The 22,192-nt window shown below is 55.3% G+C and overlaps 1 protein-coding gene across 3 annotated transcripts in view; it reads right to left on the bottom strand.

The window, feature by feature from the left end:
- Window positions 1-10,478: 10,478 nt before the first annotated feature.
- USB1 (U6 snRNA biogenesis phosphodiesterase 1) overlaps window positions 10,479-22,192 on the bottom strand; it is a 29,501-nt gene continuing 17,787 nt past the window's right edge. For 2 of the 3 annotated variants that reach the window (XM_073564326.1, XM_073564327.1), the window contains 2 exons: window positions 13,592-13,686; window positions 11,320-12,596 (listed from right to left, as the gene is read on the bottom strand). In XM_073564326.1, coding sequence (XP_073420427.1) covers window positions 11,752-12,596; window positions 13,592-13,686 — 940 coding nt within the window. In that variant the 3' untranslated portion in view covers window positions 11,320-11,751. The other variant, XM_073564328.1, reaches the window with a different exon arrangement.

Raw genomic sequence — 22,192 nt, 5'->3', positions numbered from 1 at the left:
CAGCATGGCCGTCCAGTACAGGGCCGTGCTGAGCTGTCAGTACTGTGATTCACAGCATGGCCGTCCAGTCCAGTGGCGTGCTGAGATGTCAGTACTGTGATTGACAGCATGGCCGTCCAGTCCAGTACAGGGGCGTGCTGAGCTGTCAGTACTGTGATTGACAGCATGGCCATCCAGTCCAGTGGCATGCTGAGCTGTCAGTACTGTGATTGACAGCATGGCCGTCCAGTACAGGGGCGTGCTGAGCTGTCAGTACTGTGATTGACAGCATGGCCATCCATTACAGGGGCGTGCTGAGCTGTCAGTACTGTGATTGACAGCATGGCCATCCAGTACAGGGGCGTGCTGAGCTGTCAGTACTGTGATTGACAGCATGGCCGTCCAGTACAGGAGCGTGCTGAGCTGTCAGTACTGTGATTGACAGCATGGCCATCCAGTACAGGGGCGTGCTGAGCTGTCAGTACTGTGATTGACAGCATGGCCATCCAGTCCAGTACAGGGGCGTGCTGAGCTGTCAGTACTGTGATTGACAGCATGGCCGTCCAGTACAGGGGCGTGCTGAGCTGTCAGTACTGTGATTGACAGCATGGCCGTCCAGTACAGGGGCGTGCTGAGCTGTCAGTACTGTGATTGACAGCATGGCCATCCAGTCCAGTGGCGTGCTGAGCTGTCAGTACTGTGATTGACAGCATGGCCGTCCAGTCCAGTACAGGAGCGTGCTGAGCTGTCAGTACTGTGATTGACAGCATGGCCATCCAGTACAGGGGCGTGCTGAGCTGTCAGTACTGTGATTGACAGCATGGCCATCCAGTCCAGTACAGGGGCGTGCTGAGCTGTCAGTACTGTGATTGACAGCATGGCCGTCCAGTACAGGGCCGTGCTGAGCTGTCAGTACTGTGATTGACAGCATGGCCATCCAGTCCAGTACAGGGGCGTGCTGAGCTGTCAGTACTGTGATTGACAGCTCGGCCATCCAGTCCAGTACAGGGGCGTGCTGAGCTGTCAGTACTGTGATTGACAGCATGGCCGTCCAGTACAGGAGCGTGCTGAGCTGTCAGTACTGTGATTGACAGCATGGCCATCCAGTACAGGGGCGTGCTGAGCTGTCAGTACTGTGATTGACAGCATGGCCATCCAGTCCAGTACAGGGGCGTGCTGAGCTGTCAGTACTGTGATTGACAGCATGGCCGTCCAGTACAGGGGCGTGCTGAGCTGTCAGTACTGTGATTGACAGCATGGCCGTCCAGTACAGGGGCGTGCTGAGCTGTCAGTACTGTGATTGACAGCATGGCCATCCAGTCCAGTGGCGTGCTGAGCTGTCAGTACTGTGATTGACAGCATGGCCGTCCAGTCCAGTACAGGAGCGTGCTGAGCTGTCAGTACTGTGATTGACAGCATGGCCATCCAGTACAGGGGCGTGCTGAGCTGTCAGTACTGTGATTGACAGCATGGCCATCCAGTCCAGTACAGGGGCGTGCTGAGCTGTCAGTACTGTGATTGACAGCATGGCCGTCCAGTCCAGTACAGGGGCGTGCTGAGCTGTCAGTACTGTGATTGACAGCATGGCCGTCCAGTACAGGGGCGTGCTGAGCTGTCAGTACTGTGATTGACAGCATGGCCATCCAGTCCAGTACAGGGGCGTGCTGAGCTGTCAGTACTGTGATTGACAGCATGGCCATCCAGTCCAGGGGCGTGCTGAGCTGTCAGTACTGTGATTGACAGCATGGCCATCCAGTCCAGTACAGGGGCGTGCTGAGCTGTCAGTACTGTGATTGACATCATGGCCGTCCAGTACAGGGGCGTGCTGAGCTCTCAGTACTGTGATTGACAGCATGGCCATCCAGTCCAGTACAGGGGCGTGCTGAGCTGTCAGTACTGTGATTGACATCATGGCCGTCCAGTACAGGAGCGTGCTGAGCTGTCAGTACTGTGATTGACAGCATGGCAGTCCAGTACAGGGGCGTGCTGAGCTGTCAGTACTGTGATTGACAGCATGGCCGTCCAGTACAGGGCCGTGCTGAGCTGTCAGTACTGTGATTGACAGCATGGCCATCCAGTCCAGTACAGGGGCATGCTGAGCTGTCAGTACTGTGATTGACAGCATGGCCGTCCAGTACAGGAGCGTGCTGAGCTGTCAGTACTGTGATTGACAGCATGGCCGTCCAGTCCAGGGGCGTGCTGAGCTGTCAGTACTGTGATTGACAGCATGGCCGTCCAGTCCAGTACAGGGGCGTGCTGAGCTGTCAGTACTGTGATTGACAGCATGGCCGTCCAGTACAGGGGCGTGCTGAGCTGTCAGTACTGTGATTGACAGCATGGCCATCCAGTCCAGTACAGGGGCGTGCTGAGCTGTCAGTACTGTGATTGACAGCATGGCCATCCAGTCCAGTACAGGGGCGTGCTGAGCTGTCAGTACTGTGATTGACATCATGGCCGTCCAGTACAGGGGCGTGCTGAGCTCTCAGTACTGTGATTGACAGCATGGCCATCCAGTCCAGTACAGGGGCGTGCTGAGCTGTCAGTACTGCGATTGACATCATGGCCGTCCAGTACAGGAGCGTGCTGAGCTGTCAGTACTGTGATTGACAGCATGGCAGTCCAGTACAGGGGCGTGCTGAGCTGTCAGTACTGTGATTGACAGCATGGCCGTCCAGTACAGGGCCGTGCTGAGCTGTCAGTACTGTGATTGACAGCATGGCCATCCAGTCCAGTACAGGGGCATGCTGAGCTGTCAGTACTGTGATTGACAGCATGGCCGTCCAGTACAGGAGCGTGCTGAGCTGTCAGTACTGTGATTGACAGCATGGCCGTCCAGTCCAGGGGCGTGCTGAGCTGTCAGTACTGTGATTGACAGCATGGCCGTCCAGTCCAGGGGCGTGCTGAGCTGTCAGTACTGTGATTGACAGCATGGCCGTCCAGTCCAGTACAGGGGCATGCTGAGCTCTCAGTACTGTGATTGACAGCTCGGCCATCCAGTCCAGTACAGGGGCGTGCTGAGATGCCAGTACTGTGATTGACAGCATGGCCGTCCAGTCCAGTACAGGGGCGTGCTGAGCTGTCAGTACTGTGATTGACAGCATGGCCGTCCAGTACAGGGGCGTGCTGAGCTGTCAGTACTGTGATTGACAGCATGGCCATCCAGTCCAGTACAGGGGCGTGCTGAGCTGTCAGTACTGTGATTGACATCATGGCCGTCCAGTACAGGAGCGTGCTGAGCTGTCAGTACTGTGATTGACAGCATGGCCGTCCAGTCCAGTACAGGGGCATGCTGAGCTGTCAGTACTGTGATTGACAGCATGGCCGTCCAGTCCAGTACAGGGGCGTGCTGAGCTGTCAGTACTGTGATTGACAGCATGGCCGTCCAGTCCAGTACAGGGGCGTGCTGAGCTGTCAGTACTGTGATTGACAGCATGGCCGTCCAGTCCAGTACAGGGGCATGCTGAGCTGTCAGTACTGTGATTGACAGCATGGCCGTCCAGTCCAGTACAGGGGCGTGCTGAGCTGTCAGTACTGTGATTGACAGCATGGCCATCCAGTCCAGTACAGGGGCGTGCTGAGCAGTCAGTACTGTGATTGACAGCTCGGCCATCCAGTCCAGTACAGGGGCGTGCTGAGCTGCCAGTACTGTGATTGACAGCATGGCCATCCAGTCCAGTACAGGGGCGTGCTGAGCTGTCAGTACTGTGATTGACAGCATGGCCGTCCAGTCCAGTACAGGGGCGTGCTGAGATGCCAGTACTGTGATTGACAGCATGGCCGTCCAGTCCAGTACAGGGGCGTGCTGAGCTGCCAGTACTGTGATTGACAGCATGGCCATCCAGTCCAGTACAGGGGCGTGCTGAGCAGTCAGTACTGTGATTGACAGCTCGGCCATCCAGTCCAGTACAGGGGCGTGCTGAGATGCCAGTACTGTGATTGACAGCATGGCCGTCCAGTCCAGTACAGGGGCGTGCTGAGCTGTCAGTACTGTGATTGACAGCATGGCCGTCCAGTCCAGTACAGGGGCGTGCTGAGCTGTCAGTACTGTGATTGACAGCATGGCCATCCAGTCCAGTACAGGGGCGTGCTGAGCTGTCAGTACTGTGATTGACATCATGGCCGTCCAGTACAGGAGCGTGCTGAGCTGTCAGTACTGTGATTGACAGCATGGCCGTCCAGTCCAGTACAGGGGCATGCTGAGCTGTCAGTACTGTGATTGACAGCATGGCCGTCCAGTCCAGTACAGGGGCGTGCTGAGCTGTCAGTACTGTGATTGACAGCATGGCCGTCCAGTCCAGTACAGGGGCGTGCTGAGCTGTCAGTACTGTGATTGACAGCATGGCCATCCAGTCCAGTACAGGGGCGTGCTGAGCAGTCAGTACTGTGATTGACAGCTCGGCCATCCAGTCCACTACAGGGGCGTGCTGAGCTGCCAGTACTGTGATTGACAGCATGGCCATCCAGTACAGGGGCGTGCTGAGCTGTCAGTACTGTGATTGACAGCATGGCCATCCAGTCCAGTACAGGGGCGTGCTGAGCTGTCAGTACTGTGATTGACAGCATGGCCGTCCAGTACAGGGGCATGCTGAGCTCTCAGTACTGTGATTGACAGCATGGCCGTCCAGTCCAGTACAGGGGCGTGCTGAGCTGTCAATACTGTGATTGATATCATGGCCGTCCAGTACAGGGGCGTGCTGAGCTGTCAGTACTGTGATTGACATCATGGCCGTCCAGTACAGGGGCGTGCTGAGCTGTCAGTACTGTGATTGACATCATGGCCGTCCAGTCCAGTGGCGTGCTGAGCTGTCAGTACTGTGATTGACAGCATGGCCGTCCAGTACAGGGGCATGCTGAGCTCTCAGTACTGTGATTGACAGCATGGCCGTCCAGTCCAGTACAGGGGCGTGCTGAGCTGTCAGTACTGTGATTGACATCATGGCCGTCCAGTACAGGGGCGTGCTGAGCTGTCAGTACTGTGATTGACATCATGGCCGTCCAGTACAGGGGCGTGCTGAGCTCTCAGTACTGTGATTGACAGCATGGCCGTCCAGTCCAGTGGCGTGCTGAGCTGTCAGTACTGTGATTGACATCATGGCCGTCCAGTCCAGGGGCGTGCTGAGCTGTCAGTGCTGTGATTGACATCATGGCAGTCCAGTCCAGGGGCGTGCTGAGCTGTCAGTGCTGTGATTGACATCATGGCCGTCCAGTCCAGTACAGGGGTGTGCTGAGCTCTCAGTACTGTGATTGACATCATGGCCGTCCAGTCCAGTGGCGTGCTGAGCTGTCAGTACTGTGATTGACATCATGGCCGTCCAGTCCAGGGGCGTGCTGAGCTGTCAGTTCTGTGATTGACAGCATGGCCGTCCTGTCCGGTACAGGGGCGTGCTGAGCTGTCAGTACTGTGATTGACATCATGGCAGTCCAGTCCAGGGGCGTGCTGAGCTGTCAGTACTGTGATTGACATCATGGCAGTCCAGTCCAGGGGCGTGCTGAGCTGTCAGTACTGTGATTGACATCATGGCAGTCCAGACCAGGGGCGTGCTGAGCTGTCAGTACTGTGATTGACATCATGGCAGTCCAGTACAGGAGCGTGCTGAGCTGTCAGTACTGTGATTGACATCACGGCCATCCAGTCCAGTACAGGGGCGTGCTCACCTGTCAGTGCTGTGATTGACAGCATGGCCGTCCAGTCCAGTACAGGGGCGTGCAGAGCTGTCAGTACTGTGATTGACAGCTCGGCCATCCAGTCCACTACAGGGGCGTGCTGAGCTGTCAGTACTGTGATTGACAGCATGGCCGTCCAGTACAGGGGCGTGCTGAGCTGTCAGTACTGTGATTGATATCATGGCCGTCCAGTACAGGGGCGTGCTGAGCTGTCAGTACTGTGATTGATATCATGGCAGTCCAGTACAGGGGCGTGCTGAGCTGTCAGCACTGTGATTGACATCATGGCCGTCCAGTACAGGGGCGTGCTGAGCTGTCAGTACTGTGATTGACAGCATGGCCGTCCAGTCCAGTACAGGGGCGTGCTGAGCTCTCAGTACTGTGATTGACAGCATGGCCGTCCAGTCCAGTGGCGTGCTGAGCTGTCAGTACTGTGATTGACAGCATGGCCGTCCTGTCCGGTACAGGGGCGTGCTGAGCTGTCAGTACTGTGATTGACATCATGGCAGTCCAGTCCAGGGGCGTGCTGAGCTGTCAGTACTGTGATTGACATCATGGCAGTCCAGTACAGGAGCGTGCTGAGCTGTCAGTACTGTGATTGACATCACGGCCATCCAGTCCAGTACAGGGGCGTGCTCACCTGTCAGTGCTGTGATTGACAGCATGGCCGTCCAGTACAGGGCCGTGCTGAGCTGTCAGTACTGTGATTCACAGCATGGCCGTCCAGTCCAGTGGCGTGCTGAGCTGTCAGTACTGTGATTGACAGCATGGCCATCCAGTCCAGTACAGGGGCGTGCTGAGCTGTCAGTACTGTGATTGACAGCATGGCCGTCCAGTACAGGGGCGTGCCGAGCTGTCAGTACTGTGATTGACAGCATGGCCATCCAGTACAGGGGCGTGCTGAGCTGTCAGTACTGTGATTGACATCACGGCCATCCAGTCCAGTCCAGGGGCGTGCTGAGCTGTCAGTACTGTGATTGACATCATGGCAGTCCAGTACAGGAGCGTGCTGAGCTGTCAGTACTGTGATTGACATCACGGCCATCCAGTCCAGTACAGGGGCGTGCTCACCTGTCAGTGCTGTGATTGACAGCATGGCCGTCCAGTACAGGGCCGTGCTGAGCTGTCAGTACTGTGATTCACAGCATGGCCGTCCAGTCCAGTGGCGTGCTGAGCTGTCAGTACTGTGATTGACAGCATGGCCGTCCAGTCCAGTGCAGGAGCGTGCTGAGCTGTCAGTACTGTGATTGACAGCATGGCCGTCCAGTCCAGTGCAGGAGCGTGCTGAGCTGTCAGTACTGTGATTGACAGCATGGCCATCCAGTCCAGTACAGGGGCGTGCTGAGCTGTCAGTACTGTGATTGACAGCATGGCCGTCCAGTACAGGGGCGTGCCGAGCTGTCAGTACTGTGATTGACAGCATGGCCATCCAGTACAGGGGCGTGCTGAGCTGTCAGTACTGTGATTGACAGCATGGCCATCCAGTCCAGTCCAGGGGCGTGCTGAGCTGTCAGTACTGTGATTGACAGCATGGCCGTCCAGTACAGGGCCGTGCTGAGCTGTCAGTACTGTGATTGACAGCATGGCCATCCAGTCCAGTACAGGGCCGTGCTGAGCTGCCAGTACTGTGATTGACAGCTCGGCCATCCAGTCCAGTCCAGTGGCGTGCTGAGCTGTCAGTACTGTGATTGACAGCATGGCCGTCCAGTACAGGGCCGTGCTGAGCTGTCAGTACTGTGATTGACAGCATGGCCATCCAGTCCAGTACAGGGCCGTGCTGAGCTGTCAGTACTGTGATTGACAGCATGGCCGTCCAGTGGCGTGCTGAGCTGTAAGTACTGTGATTGACAGCTCGACCATCCAGTCCAGGGGCGTGCTGAGCTGTCAGTACTGTGATTGACATCATGGCAGTCCAGTACAGGAGCGTGCTGAGCAGTCAGTACTGTGATTGACATCATGGCAGTCCAGTACAGGAGCGTGCTGAGCAGTCAGTACTGTGATTGACATCACGGCCATCCAGTCCAGTACAGGGGCATGCTGAGCTGTCAGTACTGTGATTGACAGCATGGCCGTCCAGTACAGGGCAGTGCTGAGCTCTCAGTACTGTGATTGACAGCATGGCCGTCCAGTCCAGTACAGGGGCATGCTGAGCTCTCAGTACTGTGATTGACAGCTTGGCCATCCAGTCCAGTACAGGGGCGTGCTGAGCTGCCAGTACTGATTGACAGCATGGCCGTCCAGTCCAGTACAGGGGCGTGCTGAGCTGTCAGTACTGTGATTTACAGCATGGCTGTCAGTACTGTGATTGACAGCATGGCCGTCCAGTACAGGGGCGTGCTGAGCTGTCAGTACTGTGATTGACAGCTCGGCCATCCAGTCCAGGGGCGTGCTGAGCTGTCAGTACTGTGATTGACATCATGGCAGTCCAGTACAGGAGCGTGCTGAGCAGTCAGTACTGTGATTGACATCACGGCCATCCAGTCCAGTACAGGGGCGTGCTGAGCTGTCAGTACTGTGATTGACAGCTCGGCCATCCAGTCCAGGGGCGTGCTGAGCTGTCAGTACTGTGATTGACATCATGGCAGTCCAGTACAGGAGCGTGCTGAGCAGTCAGTACTGTGATTGACATCACGGCCATCCAGTCCAGTACAGGAGCGTGCTGAGCAGTCAGTACTGTGATTGACATCACGGCCATCCAGTCCAGTACAGGGGCGTGCTGAGCTGTCAGTACTGTGATTGACAGCATGGCCGTCCAGTACAGGGCCGTGCTGAGCTCTCAGTACTGTGATTGACAGCATGGCCGTCCAGTCCAGGGGCATGCTGAGCTCTCAGTACTGTGATTGACAGCTTGGCCATCCAGTCCAGTACAGGGGCGTGCTGAGCTGCCAGTACTGTGATTGACAGCATGGCCGTCCAGTCCAGTACAGGGGCGTGCTGAGCTGTCAGTACTGTGATTGACAGCATGGCCGTCCAGTACAGGGCCGTGCTGAGCTGTCAGTACTGTGATTGACATCTCGGCCATCCAGTCCATGGGCGTGCTGAGCTGTCAGTACTGTGATTGACATCATGGCAGTCCAGTACAGGAGCGCGCTGAGCAGTCAGTACTGTGATTGACATCACGGCCATCCAGTCCAGTACAGGGGCGTGCTGAGCTGTCAGTACTGTGATTGACAGCATGGCCGTCCAGTCCAGTACAGGGGCATGCTGAGCTCTCAGTACTGTGATTGACAGCTCGGCCATCCAGTCCAGTACAGGGGCGTGCTGAGCTGCCAGTACAGTGATTGACAGCATGGCCGTCCAGTCCAGTACAGGGGCGTGCTGAGCTGTCAGTACTGTGATTGACAGCATGGCCATCCAGTCCAGTACAGGGGCGTGCTGAGCTGTCAGTACTGTGATTGACATCATGGCCGTCCAGTACAGGAGCGTGCTGAGCTGTCAGTACTGTGATTGACAGCATGGCAGTCCAGTACAGGGGCGTGCTGAGCTGTCAGTACTGTGATTGACAGCATGGCCATCCAGTCTGATTCAGGGGCGTGCTGAGCTGTCAGTACTGTGATTGACAGCATGGCCGTCCAGTACAGTACAGGGGCGTGCTGAGCTGTCGGTGTGTTTATTGAGGCTCGACTAGCCAATTGGTGACTGCGGGGCGTCGGCTGTCTCAGGTGTTTTTTATTCCAATTAATGGCCATGCTGACAGTGACTGGGGGGGCAGTACCCGGCGACGGGTGCTGACAGTGACTGGGGGGGCAGTACATGGCGGCGGGTGCTGGCAGTGACTGGGGGGGGCAGTACACGGCGGCGGGTGCTGGCAGTGACTGGGGGGGCAGTACACGACGGCAGGTGCTGACAGTGACTGGGAGGCAGTACCCGGCGGCGCGTGCTGGCAGTGACGGGGGCAGTACACGGCGGCGGGTGCTGGCAGTGACTGGGGGGGCAGTACACGGCGGCGGGTGCTGGCAGTGACTGGGGGGGCAGTACACGGCGGCGGGTGCTGGCAGTGACTGGGGGGGCAGTACACGGCGGCGGGTGCTGGCAGTGACTGGGGGGGCAGTACACGGCGGCGGGTGCTGGCAGTGACTGGGGGGGCAGTACACGGCGGCGGGTGCTGGCAGTGACTGGGGGGGCAGTACACGGCGGCGGGTGCTGGCAGTGACTGGGGGGGCAGTACACGGCGGCGGGTGCTGGCAGTGACTGGGGGGGGCAGTACACGGCGGCGGGTGCTGACAGTGACTGGGGGGGCAGTACACGGCGGCGGGTGCTGACAGTGACTGGGGGGGCAGTACACGGCGGCGTGTGCTGACAGTGACTGGGGGGGCAGTACACGGCGGCGTGTGCTGGCAGTGACTGGGGGCAGTACACGGCGGCGTGTGCTGGCAATGACTGAGGGGGCAGTACACGGCGGGTGCTGGCAGTGACTGGGGGGGCAGTACACGGCGGGTGCTGGCAGTGACTGGGGGGTCAGTACACGACGGCGGGTGCTGGCAGTGACTGGGGGGGCAGTAGACGGCGGCGAGTGCTGGCAGTGACTGAGGGGGCAGTACCCGGCGGCGGGTGCTGGCAGTGACTGGGGGGCAGTACACGGCGGCGGGTGCTGGCAGTGACTGGGGGGGCAGTAGACGGCGGCGAGTGCTGGCAGTGACTGAGGGGGCAGTACACGACGGCGGGTGCTGGCAGTGACTGGGGGGGGCAGTAGACGGCGGCGAGTGCTGGCAGTGACTGAGGGGGCAGTACCCGGCGGCGGGTGCTGGCAGTGACTGGGGGGGCAGTACACGACGGTTGTCTTGGGTGCTTTCAGCACAACCACCCCCGGGAAATGAAAGCACAAACCAGAGAAGAAACAAGCAAAAAATTTTATAGGGGGCTTCACCAGTGCTCATTATAGATACAGAGAGGCAGAGCACGCTGCGCGCTCCGGTCAGCAGAGGGGGCTAGCGCTTCCTCGCCTCCAGTCAGCAGAGGGGAATGGACATCACCTTATTACCGCATTTACAGTAAATGGTGTCTGCACAGAAGCGGGTCAGAACATCAGAATCCTCAAAGTCATCCACAAGCCGCTGCAATGAAAAAAGGAGGTTGTCAGCCCCGCCCATCTGACTACCAGTATGTCATGTGTGACGTCAGCCCCTCCCATCTGACCACCAGCCTATGCATGTGTCATCTGTGAGGTTGTCTGCCCCGCCCCTCTGACCACCACCCTGTGCATGTGTCATCTGTGAGGTTGTCAGCCCCGTCCCTGGACTCGCCTGTAGCTCCAGCAGACACGCTCCCTGAAAGGCTTCGGCCACGTCCCCGACGCTCCAGGCCAGACTGACATGGAAGGAGGGATTCTGTGATAAAAATGAGAAGTGTCAGTGAGCGACCACCGTCCGCCACCGTGCTCCGCACAGCATTTAGGAGAAGTCCTGGCTCTGCCATGATCGGCTGCCGGCTCTGGGCACAACACGAACCGAATCTGGTCTATAGGTCTGTGACCAGACAAAGGTGGGATTCCACCGTGAGATCGGACCCTCCTACAGGATCCCAACACCTCCACCAGGGGGCGCTCCTCCCAGACGCCTCCTCACCTGGTGAAAAGGCTCCAGATGAAACTCCTGTAAAGACTTGTCTACTTCTGACGTGGCCTCCAGGAGCTGCTGACGTCCACGGGCGACCTCCAGCCCCAAGAAGGTCCTAAATAGAGGTCCGCAGGGAGTCACTGAGGAGCACAGACCTACACACCGCGGGCCAGCCTCACCATCTGCACGCGACACAGGCCGACCTCGCTATCTGCACACGATACACTCCGCGGGCCGACCTCACCATCTGCACATGCCACACGCTGCGGGCCGACCTCGCCATCTGCACGCGACACGGGCCGACCTCGCCATCTGCACACGCCACGGGCCGACCTCGCCATCTGCACGCGTCACGGGCCGACCTCGCCATCTGCACGCGTCACGGGCCGACCTCGCCATCTGCACGCGTCACGGGCCGACCTCGCCATCTGCACGCGTCACGGGCCGACCTCGCCATCTGCACGCGTCACGGGCCGACCTCGCCATCTGCACGCGTCACGGGCCGACCTCGCCATCTGCACGCGTCACGGGCCGACCTCGCCATCTGCACGCGTCACGGGCCGACCTCGCCATCTGCACGCGCCACGGGCCGACCTCGCCATCTGCACGCGCCACGGGCCGACCTCGCCATCTGCACGCGCCACGGGCCGACCTCGCCATCTGCACGCGTCACGGGCCGACCTCGCCATCTGCACGGGACATGGGCCGACCTCGCCATCTGCACATGCCACACGCTGCGGGCCGACCTCGCCATCTGCACGCGACACGGGCCGACCTCGCCATCTGCACGCGACACGGGCCGACCTCGCCATCTGCACGCGACACGGGCCGACCTCGCCATCTGCACGCGCCACGGGCCGACCTCGCCATCTGCACGCGCCACGGGCCGACCTCGCCATCTGCACGCGCCACGGGCCGACCTCGCCATCTGCACGCGCCACGGGCCAGCCTCGCCATCTGCACGCGCCACGGGCCAGCCTCGCCATCTGCACGCGCCACGGGCCGACCTCGCCATCTGCACGCGCCACGGGCCGGCCGCGCCATCTGCTCGCGCCACGGGCCGGCCTCGCCATCTGCTCGCGCCACGGGCCGGCCTCGCCATCTGCACGCGCCACGGGCCGGCCTCGCCATCTGCACGCGCCACGGGCCGGCCTCGCCATCTGCACGCGCCACGGGCCGGCCTCGCCATCTGCACGCACCACGGGCCGGCCTCGCCATCTGCACATGCCACACGCCGCTGGCCGACCTCGCCATCTGCACGCGCCGCGGGCCGACCTCGCCATCTGCACGCGCCGCGGGCCGACCTCACCATCTGCACATGCCACACGCCGACCTCACCATCTGCACATGCCACACGCCGCGGGCCGACCTCGCCATCTGCACGCGCCACGGGCCGACCTCGCCATCTGCACATGCCACACGCCGCGGGCCGACCTCGCCATCTGCACGCGACACAGGGCGACCTCGCCATCTGCACATGCCACACGCCGCGGGCCGACCTCGCCATCAGCACGCGACAAGGGCCGACCTCACCATCTGCACATGCCACACGCCGCGGGCCGACCTCGCCATCTGCACGCGCCACGGCCGACCTCACCATCTGCACATGCCACGCGCCGCGGGCCGACCTCGCCATCAGCACGCGACAAGGGCCGACCTCACCATCTGCACGTGACACACGCCGCGGGCCGACCTCGCCATCTGCACGCGCCACGGGCCGGCCTCGCCATCTGCACATGCCACACGCCGCTGGCCGACCTCGCCATCTGCACGCGCCGCGGGCCGACCTCGCCATCTGCACGCGCCGCGGGCCGACCTCACCATCTGCACATGCCACACGCCGCGGGCCGACCTCGCCATCTGCACGCGCCACGGGCCGGCCTCGCCATCTGCACGCGCCACGGGCCGGCCTCGCCATCTGCACGCGCCACGGGCCGGCCTCGCCATCTGCACATGCCACACGCCGCTGGCCGACCTCGCCATCTGCACGCGCCGCGGGCCGACCTCGCCATCTGCACGCGCCGCGGGCCGACCTCACCATCTGCACATGCCACACGCCGCGGGCCGACCTCGCCATCTGCACCCGCCACGGGCCGACCTCGCCATCTGCACATGCCACACGCCGCGGGCCGACCTCGCCATCGGCACGCGACACAGGGCGACCTCGCCATCTGCACATGCCACACGCCGCGGGCCGACCTCGCCATCAGCACGCGACAAGGGCCGACCTCACCATCTGCACATGCCACATGCCGCGGGCCGACCTCGCCATCTGCACGCGCCACGGCCGACCTCACCATCTGCACATGCCACGCGCCGCGGGCCGACCTCGCCATCAGCACGCGACAAGGGCCGACCTCACCATCTGCACGTGCCACACGCCGCGGGCCGACCTCGCCATCTGCACGTGCCACACACCGCGGGCCGGACTCGCCTGCTTTTCTCTTTGTTCACATAGACTTTTAGCATGTCTGCAACACACAGGAACCTGCAAAAGTAATAATTTTTATTTCTATAGCGCTGACACTCAGCAACGCAGTACAAATGAGGGGACATGTACAGAGCACATCACAGAGTAACACAACTCTACAATTACAGGAGGGGCGCGGGTCCCGCTGGTAGAAATGGCGTACAGTCCGTCACACTACGTGGCGTGAACAGTCACTACGCGGGATCTGCACGCGGACAGTTATGGGCACAGCACCAGCAGTCTGACGTCACCAAGGCTGGGTTCACACCGCGTTAGGTGCTGTCCGTCTAACGCATCCGTTACTAAGCGGCACTAACGCGATGTGGCCGATGTGATGACGCCCCTATTGCCATCTATTATGGTAACGCATGTTCACATCGGCATCCGTTAGCGATGAGGTGTTACTTTGTGACGCACCTTTGAACACGGTCTACCGCGTCTTCGGGTGCGTTAGGTTGGACACAGCGGACGGACGCGTTCCCTGTGCATTCACCTCTATTGCTAACGCAATGCTACCATGCATTAGCGCAATCGGTCAAAAAAAAAAAGACTAAAAGCACATCAGCGTTACCGCATACGTTAAACGGATGGCACTCATGCGATGTGAACCTAGCCTGACGGGTTTCATTACTGGTTATGGCAGAAAGTTCACACAACATGGAGACACATTCATGTAGGTGAGTAACGGGTGACCAACACAAGCAGCGGCCACGACGGGCTCACTGCTAAATGGCTGGAACGGACTCTTAATGAAAGGGGGGTGTCCTAATTAATAGCAATGGCGGCATTGATTAGTGAGGTCAGTCACTGTGTGAAGACGCAGGTGATAATGGTGGCCGTCGTGTGAAGGAGGCGGCAGTAGATGTTGGAGCGGCTGGTCTCAGCCTGCGCTCAGTAACATGGGTCGTTCCAGACATTTTACTGAAGGAAGAAGCAGCTTTATAACGGCAAAAACCCAACGCGTGGCAGGAAGAGGAATCCTACAATCAGCTCAGAGTCACAAGGACGGCAGAGAACCTCCAGGGATCAGCACCAGAGAGATCAGAGAAGATCTTCTGTAACCTCCGAGTCCTGCAGCCATCAGAAGACGACTACGAGAAGACAAACGATCTACAAGAAACCCTCTTGTGGAGTCGTGGGAAGACGGCGGCACTGAAACCACATGGACCAGGGCTCATCCCAGTGAACGCCCGCTCTCTCCCAGTGGGCCGAACACTGCTCAGACAACACAGGGTGAGGGTAACACAATGTGACAATTTTTTTGTACCATAACACACAGAACAATCCCAGCAAATGCCCCCAGATGGTGCAAATGACAGGGTCTCACCCACAGACTCACCGGGATTAGAGCTGCTTCCAGGGCCGAATACCCCCACCAGTGGCTCCCCACGTTTGGTGGGCCCTCACAGTGAGGAGGTAACGACAAAGGAAGCTGGCAGTCCATTGATGTACGAGGCCAGGTGACCTGATTGTCCCAACCTGGATTCTCTACACGACTGAGGGTTCAGTGATGGTCAATGTGGCTGCTCTGTATTTCTTCAGTTGGAGAAATGATGCCATGACTTCTGTAATGTAGAGTCTGGACACAGGCAGATCCTCCTTATTATAGGTCACCACTTCTCATTCAGCCATTCCACCATCGGCTTGGGGGGGAAGGTGGTAGGAGGCCATCCCTCACTGCTGGAGTGCTCAGACAACATGAACAGATTGTCCTTCATATTGCAGAGCACCAATGGCTCATCCACATATTAACATTCAGACATTGCATCTTTGTTTCCCAAAGGTACAGTACTAGGACTGCAATACAAGGACAGATACAAGAGGTGATCAGCAGCCGGTCCACAAATGGCGGCCAGCGCTCAATAATTCACTGACCATACGGATCTACCGTCATTCTCACATGACCTCGAGCTCATGGCCCTGGGCCTCCCGAAATAATAGGTCTGGGGAATTCAGATTAAATGTGGATCATTGCTGAAAAAAGACGAGGTGAGAAGGTCACAGTTTACCAAAGAGCAGACAATGGAGAGGAGTCTATAAGACACCCCCATTACTAACCCCATAGTCATATTGTATAAACACATCCAGAATAAAGTCCTTTAATTGAAAGAATGACGCAGACTCCTTCAATAAATCAATTAATTAGAGCATACTTACTGCATTGCCCATCCCACCGATGCCACTGTCTCCTGCAAGAGAATTAAAATAACAAACAGCAATATTCCTCACCTATCTGCTGAGATGATGATAATCCATTTGTCCCACATCGGGTCTAGCTCTGCTACATCTAGATGGCAGGTTGCATGATGTGACCATATAGCCTGCCATCCAGCAGAAACACTGAGCAGTGTCTGTTACCGCTGCCCAGTGTCTAAGGGTGAACTCATATATCCTGCCAGACATCACCGCGTACGTAGGAAAGTTCTCACGGTGCTGTCAGAAAGATCCTGAGCGTTCACAGCCAATGAACTCACTTCACCTGACGTCAGCAGGAGCATTTCAGTTAAAGGACTTGATTCTGAGTGTGTGAGGTGTTTATACAATATCACTATGAGGTTAATAATGGGGATGTCTTATAGACGCCTCTACATTACCTCTGGGCTTGATGTCACCTAACAATACAAAGGTGACATCAACCCCGCCAACTTATCACCCCACTTACCACCGCACCAGGGCAAGTGGAAAGAGGGAAGTTAAGTGCCAGAACTGGCGCATCTTATGGATGCACCATTTCTGAGGCAGCTAAGAGCTGATGATTTTAGTCTGGGGATGGTTAGTATCCATGGCCCCTTCCTAGGCTATTAATATCAGCCCGCAGCTGTCTGACTAGCCTTTGCTGGTTATTAAATATAGGGAAACCCTACATAATTTTTTAACTTTTACTGTACACGGCAGATGACGTGCCGGCTTTTCATCCATCTATAGCTATTTTTTTTTAACAATATTTCCTTTGAAAACGACGTGTAAATGACAGAGAATTTCTCTATGTAAAAGCTCATGTTAAAATCAGATTGCACACGCGTGAATAACACATGACACTTCGAAGTAACAAAATTGGACCGATTTTAAAATGGCTAGTGAGTCTCCGGCCTCATACTGCATATAACTGTATAAAACGGAGTGCACAGAGATTGAGAACACGCGTGATAGCTGATAATCTAGCCTAAACTATGGATACGAGAGGACGGTAGAGATGAGATGTAGGGTGGTGCAGCACTGTGGAGAGGACGGGTAGGTGGTAGACAGAGATGAGGAGGAGATGTAGGGTGGTGCAGCACTGTGGAGAGGACGGGTAGGTGGTAGACAGATGAGGAGATGTAGGGTGGTGCAGCACTGTGGAGAGGACGGGTAGGGGGTAGACAGAGATGAGATGTAGGGCAGTGCAGCACTGTGGGGAGGATGGGTAGGTGGTAGACAGATGAGGAGATGTAGGGCGGTGCAGCACTGTGGAGAGGATGGGTAGGTGGTAGACAGATGAGGAGGAGATGTAGGGCGGTGCAGCACTGTGTTGAGGATGGGTAGGTGGTAGACAGAGATGAGGAGAGATGTAGGGCAGTGCAGCACTGTGGAGAGGACGGGTAGGTGGTAGACAGATGAGATGTAGGGCAGTGCAGCACTGTGGAGAGGATGGGTAGGCGGTAGACAGATGAGGAGATGTAGAGCAGTGCAGCACTGTGGGGTGGATGGGTAGGTGGTAGACAGAGATGAGGAGATGTTGGAGCAGTGCAGCACTGTGGAGAGAATGGGTAGGCGGTAGACAGATGAGGAGGAGATGTAGGGCGGTGCAGCACTGAGGAGAGGATGGGTAGGTGATAGACAGATGAGGAGGAGATGTAGGGCAGTGCAGCACTGTGGAGAGGATGGGTAGGTGGTAGACAGATGAGATGTAGGGTGGTGCAGCACTGTGGAGAGGATGGGTAGGTGGTAGACAGAGATGAGGAGGAGATGTAGGGCGGTGCAGCACTGTGGAGAGGACGGGTAGGTGGTAAACAGATGAGGAGATGTAGGGCGGTGCAGCACTGTGTTGAGGATGGGTAGGTGGTAGACAGAGATGAGGAGATGTAGGGCAGTGCAGCACTGGAGAGGATGGGTAGGTGGTAGACAGAGATGAGATGTAGGGCAGTGCAGCACTGTGGAGAGGACGGGTAGGTGGTAGACAGATGAGGAATGTAGGGCAGTGCAGCACTGTGGAGAGGATGGGTAGGCGGTAGACAGATGAGGAGATGTAGGGCAGTGCAGCACTGTGGAGGATGGGTAGGCGGTAGACAGATGAGGAGATGTAGGGCGGTGCAGCACTGTGGAGAGGATGGGTAGGCGGTAGACAGATGAGATGTAGGGCAGTGCAGCACTGTGGAGGATGGGTAGGCGGTAGACAGATGAGGAGATGTAAGGCAGTGCAGCACTGTGGAGAGGATGGGTAGGTGATAGACAGATGAGATGTAGGGCGGTGCAGCACTGTGGAGAGGATGGGTAGGTGATAGACAGAGATGAGGAGGAGATGTAGGGCAGTGCAGCACTGTGGAGAGGATGGGTAGGTGGTAGACAGATGAGGAGATGTAGGGCGGTGCAGCACTGTGGAGAGGACGGGTAGGTGGTAGACAGAGATGAGGAGATGTATGGCGGTGTGTTGTGAGTTCATTTTCTGGTTCACCAGTTGTGAGTTCTCCTTCCAGGCTCCCTCTGGTGCTAACAGGAGGTAGTGAGGCTGATTTAATCAGTGGAGATCTGCCACTTGATAAGGATGACGATTGGACCTCAGGAATCTCAGACTGGATTTAAGACAGCCGACGCCCTATTCAGTTGCTGGTGATTCCTTCTGGCTTGTCAGCTCTTGGTTTTCAGCTCTGTTCCAGTCATCTAAAGCTAAGTTTCTCTGCTAATGTTCACACTTGATTTTGTTGGTCTATTCAGTTTTTTGTGTGGTCAGCCAGCCCCGGCTGGGGCTGTGCTGAATTTCCACTCTTATTTATCTGTATTTGCCAATTTGCTTTTTGTCCCTTATTAGATTGGCCTTCATTTTGCTCTGTCTCAGAATATTTCAGAGTGCTGATATAGTGGGAGAAGTCTAGTGACTTCAGGGTTAATTTTGTTATCAGAAGTGTTGGACATTATATTTGTAGGGATTTTGGCAGAATGCAGACAGTGTCTTTCCTTTCCTATCCTTTCTATTTAGTTTGGGCCCCATCGTTTGCTCAGCCTATTTTCCTGCCTGTGTTTGTGCCTTCATCTTGTTTCACCATCAATACATGTTGGGGGCTATCTATTCCTTTGGGGTCTGCTCTGGGGCAGCTAGTTTTCCCTTTTCTTGCTTTAGGCTTATTTAGTCCTCCGGCCGTGACGAGGCGTCTAGGAACATCGTAGGTACGCTCCACGGCTACTGCTAGTTGTGTGGTAAGATCAGGGATCTGCAATCTGCATAGTTACCAACCTCTTTGGTTTTTTGTGACTTAGCTGGTTTTGTTTTTTTCTTCTCGGTGACTCATAACAGAATCACCAGCCATACCGCGGATTCTAGGGTACTCAAAAGCAGGAAAAAGTTGTTAAAAAGAAAGAAAAGTGTCACAATTTTTTTTTTTTTTTTTTCTAGATTTTTTCCTCTTTCTCTGGGGCTGTAGGAGGATTTTCTTTTTCCTAATGGAGATTAAGCAACTGTCTGATCGTGTGGAGCAGCTGGCTGCTGAAGTGTGGGGAATTTCCACCTACCTCATTCAGTCACATGCTGCTTGAACCTAAGATCCCTACTCCTGATGTTTTCTAGGGATCGGTCTAAATTTCTGACTTTTAAGAATAATTGTAAATTATTTCTGGCCTTGAAGCCTAACTCATCGAGGAGCTCTGCGCAGCATGTTAAAATTGTCATCTCCTTGCTGCGCGGCGATCCCCAGGATTGGGCGTTTTCTCTGACACCCGGAGATCCTATTCTGACTAATGTGGATGCATTTTTTCAAGCCTTGGGGTTGTTGTATGATGAACCTAATGCTGTTGATCAGGCTGAGAGAACCCCATTGGCGTTAAACCTGGGTCAGGATTCTGCAGAGTTATACTGTCAAAAATTCCGAAAGTGGGCGGTCCTTACTACATGGAATGATAGTGCTTTGGCAGCTCTCTTTCGGAAAGGTTTATCATAGACCGTAAAAGATACTATGGTGGGATTTCCTGTTCCCTCTGGTCTGGATGATTCTATGGCATTAGCCATTCAAGTTGATCGGCGTTTACGTGAACGTAAAACTACACGGGAGGGGCTGCCACCTTTTGGACAAATGTCTGAACCTATGCAATGTGATAGTTTTGTCTAGGGCGCAACGTCAGGAGTTTAGAAGGCGTAATAAGCTGTGTTTTTTCTGTGGAGACGCCTCTCATACTATTTCTGTCTGCCCTAAATGAGAGAAACGTTTTGCACACACATTTGCTGTGGGCAGTGTACAGCCTAAGTTTCTTTTGGCGATTACTCTGATCTGCTCCTTGTCCACGTTTTCCACTAAGGCTTTTGTGGATTCAGGAGCAGCGTTGAATCTGATGGATTTGGACTTTGCTAAATGTTGTGGGTTTCCTATGACATCTCTGCGGACGCCTATCCCTTTGAGGGGTATTGATGCCACTCCTTTGGCGGAGAATAAACCTCAGTTTTGGACCCAGGTGGTAATGCGGGTCGCCCCAGACCACCAAGAAAATTGTAAATTTCTGGTGTTGCATAATTTGCATGATACTCTTGTTCTGTGTTTTCCCTGGTTGCAAACTCATAACCCAATTTTGGATTAGAAATCTGGGTCTGTGGTGAGTTGGGGTTGTCGGTGTGCTCTTGGTGACGCTCCTGTTTTCTCCACCTCTCCTCAGTCTCATGATGTTCCTGACTATTTGGCTGATTTCTCTGATGTATTTAGTGAGAGTAAGTCTGCGTCTTTGCCTCCTCATAGGAGTTATGACTGTGCAATTGAGTTGATGCCTGGGTGTAAATTTCCCAAGGGTCGGCTTTTCAACTTAGTACCCGAACCAGGGCTGTGGAGTCGGAGTCGTGGAGTCGGTGCTCATTTTGGTGGAGTCGGAGTTGGAGTCGGTATAAAATGGACCGACTCCTAAAATATATAATAAATTGGGTACAGTAATTCAATGCAGGATGTGCTGAATATTTTTTCATAGGAGTTTGGGAAAGTTATGAAATGTCCTATAAATGGCTGTTCTATTCCTGATCTAAGGCTACATTCACACACAGCGTTTTTCCTGTGTTTTTTGAGGATACGTTTTTCAGCTGCAAAAGCAGATCAGCTTTTTAAAAAACTGCATCACCTGAAAGGTTTTTGAGCTCATAGATAATGTTTTCAATAGCAAAAGCAGATTAGAAATCTGCTCTATCTATATATCCATTTATCCATATCTGTCTATCCATATCGTATCTGTACCAAAAAGAATGAAAACCGGGTAGTACACCAATATATATTCTGTTCTATCTAAATATCTTGATTATTGGATCATAAAAATGATTAAATGTCTGAGGTTCACATTGTACTACAATACATTTTTCACTTAAATATAAGCAATATGTGTGGGAGTCGGAGTCGTGGAGTCGGAGTAAGGGAAATTGAGGAGTCGGAGTCGCAGGTTTGGCTGACCGACTCCACAGCCCTGACCCGAACATGATGCTATGCGATCCTATATTAAGGAGTCATTGGAGAAGGGTCATATTAGACCATCCTCATCCCCTTTAGGTGCTGGGTTTTTTTTTGTGGCCAAGAAAGATGGTTCATTAAGACCGTGTATTGACTATCGTTCCCTTAATAAGATGACGGTTAAATATCAGTATCCGTTACCTCTGATGTCTGATCTATTCTCCAGAGTTAAAGGTGCCTGCTGGTTTACCAAGCTTGACCTCAGGGGGGCGTATAATCTTATCCGCATTAAGCATGGGGATGAATGGAAGATGGTGTTTAATACTCCGGAGGGACATTTTGAGTACCTGGTGATGCCTTTTGGGCTCACTAATGCCCCTTCTGTCTTCCAGTCCTTTATGAATGATATTTTCCGTGACTTTGTGGATAAGTTTTTGATCATCTATCTGGATGATATTTTGATCTTTTCTAGTGATTGGGATTCTCATGTGGAACATGTCCGGACTGTGTTCCGGATTTTGAGGGAGAATTCCCTGTTTGTTAAGGGATCTAAGCGCCTCTTTGGTGTACAGAGGATTTCATTTTTGGGATTTATCTTATTTCCATCGACTATTGAAATGGACCCGGCCAAGCTACTGGCCATTTATGATTGGGTTCAGCCCACTTCTTTGAAGGATCTCCAGAAGTTTTGGGGTTTTTCTAATTTCTATCGTAAATTTATAGGTAATTTTTCTGGTATTGTCAAACAACTGACTGATCTGACCAAGAAGGGCACTGATGTGCTGAGTTGGTCTCCTGAGGCTGTCTCAGCATTTCAGGAGCTTAAGCAGAGATTTACTTCAGCTCCAGTTTTACGACAACCTGATGTCTCACTTCCATTTCAAATGGAGGTAGTTGCTTCTGAGATTGGTGCAGGAGCT

Source organism: Dendrobates tinctorius, unplaced genomic scaffold (assembly GCF_039654945.1).
Source record: "Dendrobates tinctorius isolate UK_male_01 unplaced genomic scaffold, ASM3965494v1 ptg000450l, whole genome shotgun sequence".
NCBI classification, from domain to species: domain Eukaryota; kingdom Metazoa; phylum Chordata; class Amphibia; order Anura; family Dendrobatidae; genus Dendrobates; species Dendrobates tinctorius.
The sequence above is the reverse complement of the archived record's forward strand: the minus strand, read 5'-3'. Positions and strand labels throughout refer to the sequence as shown.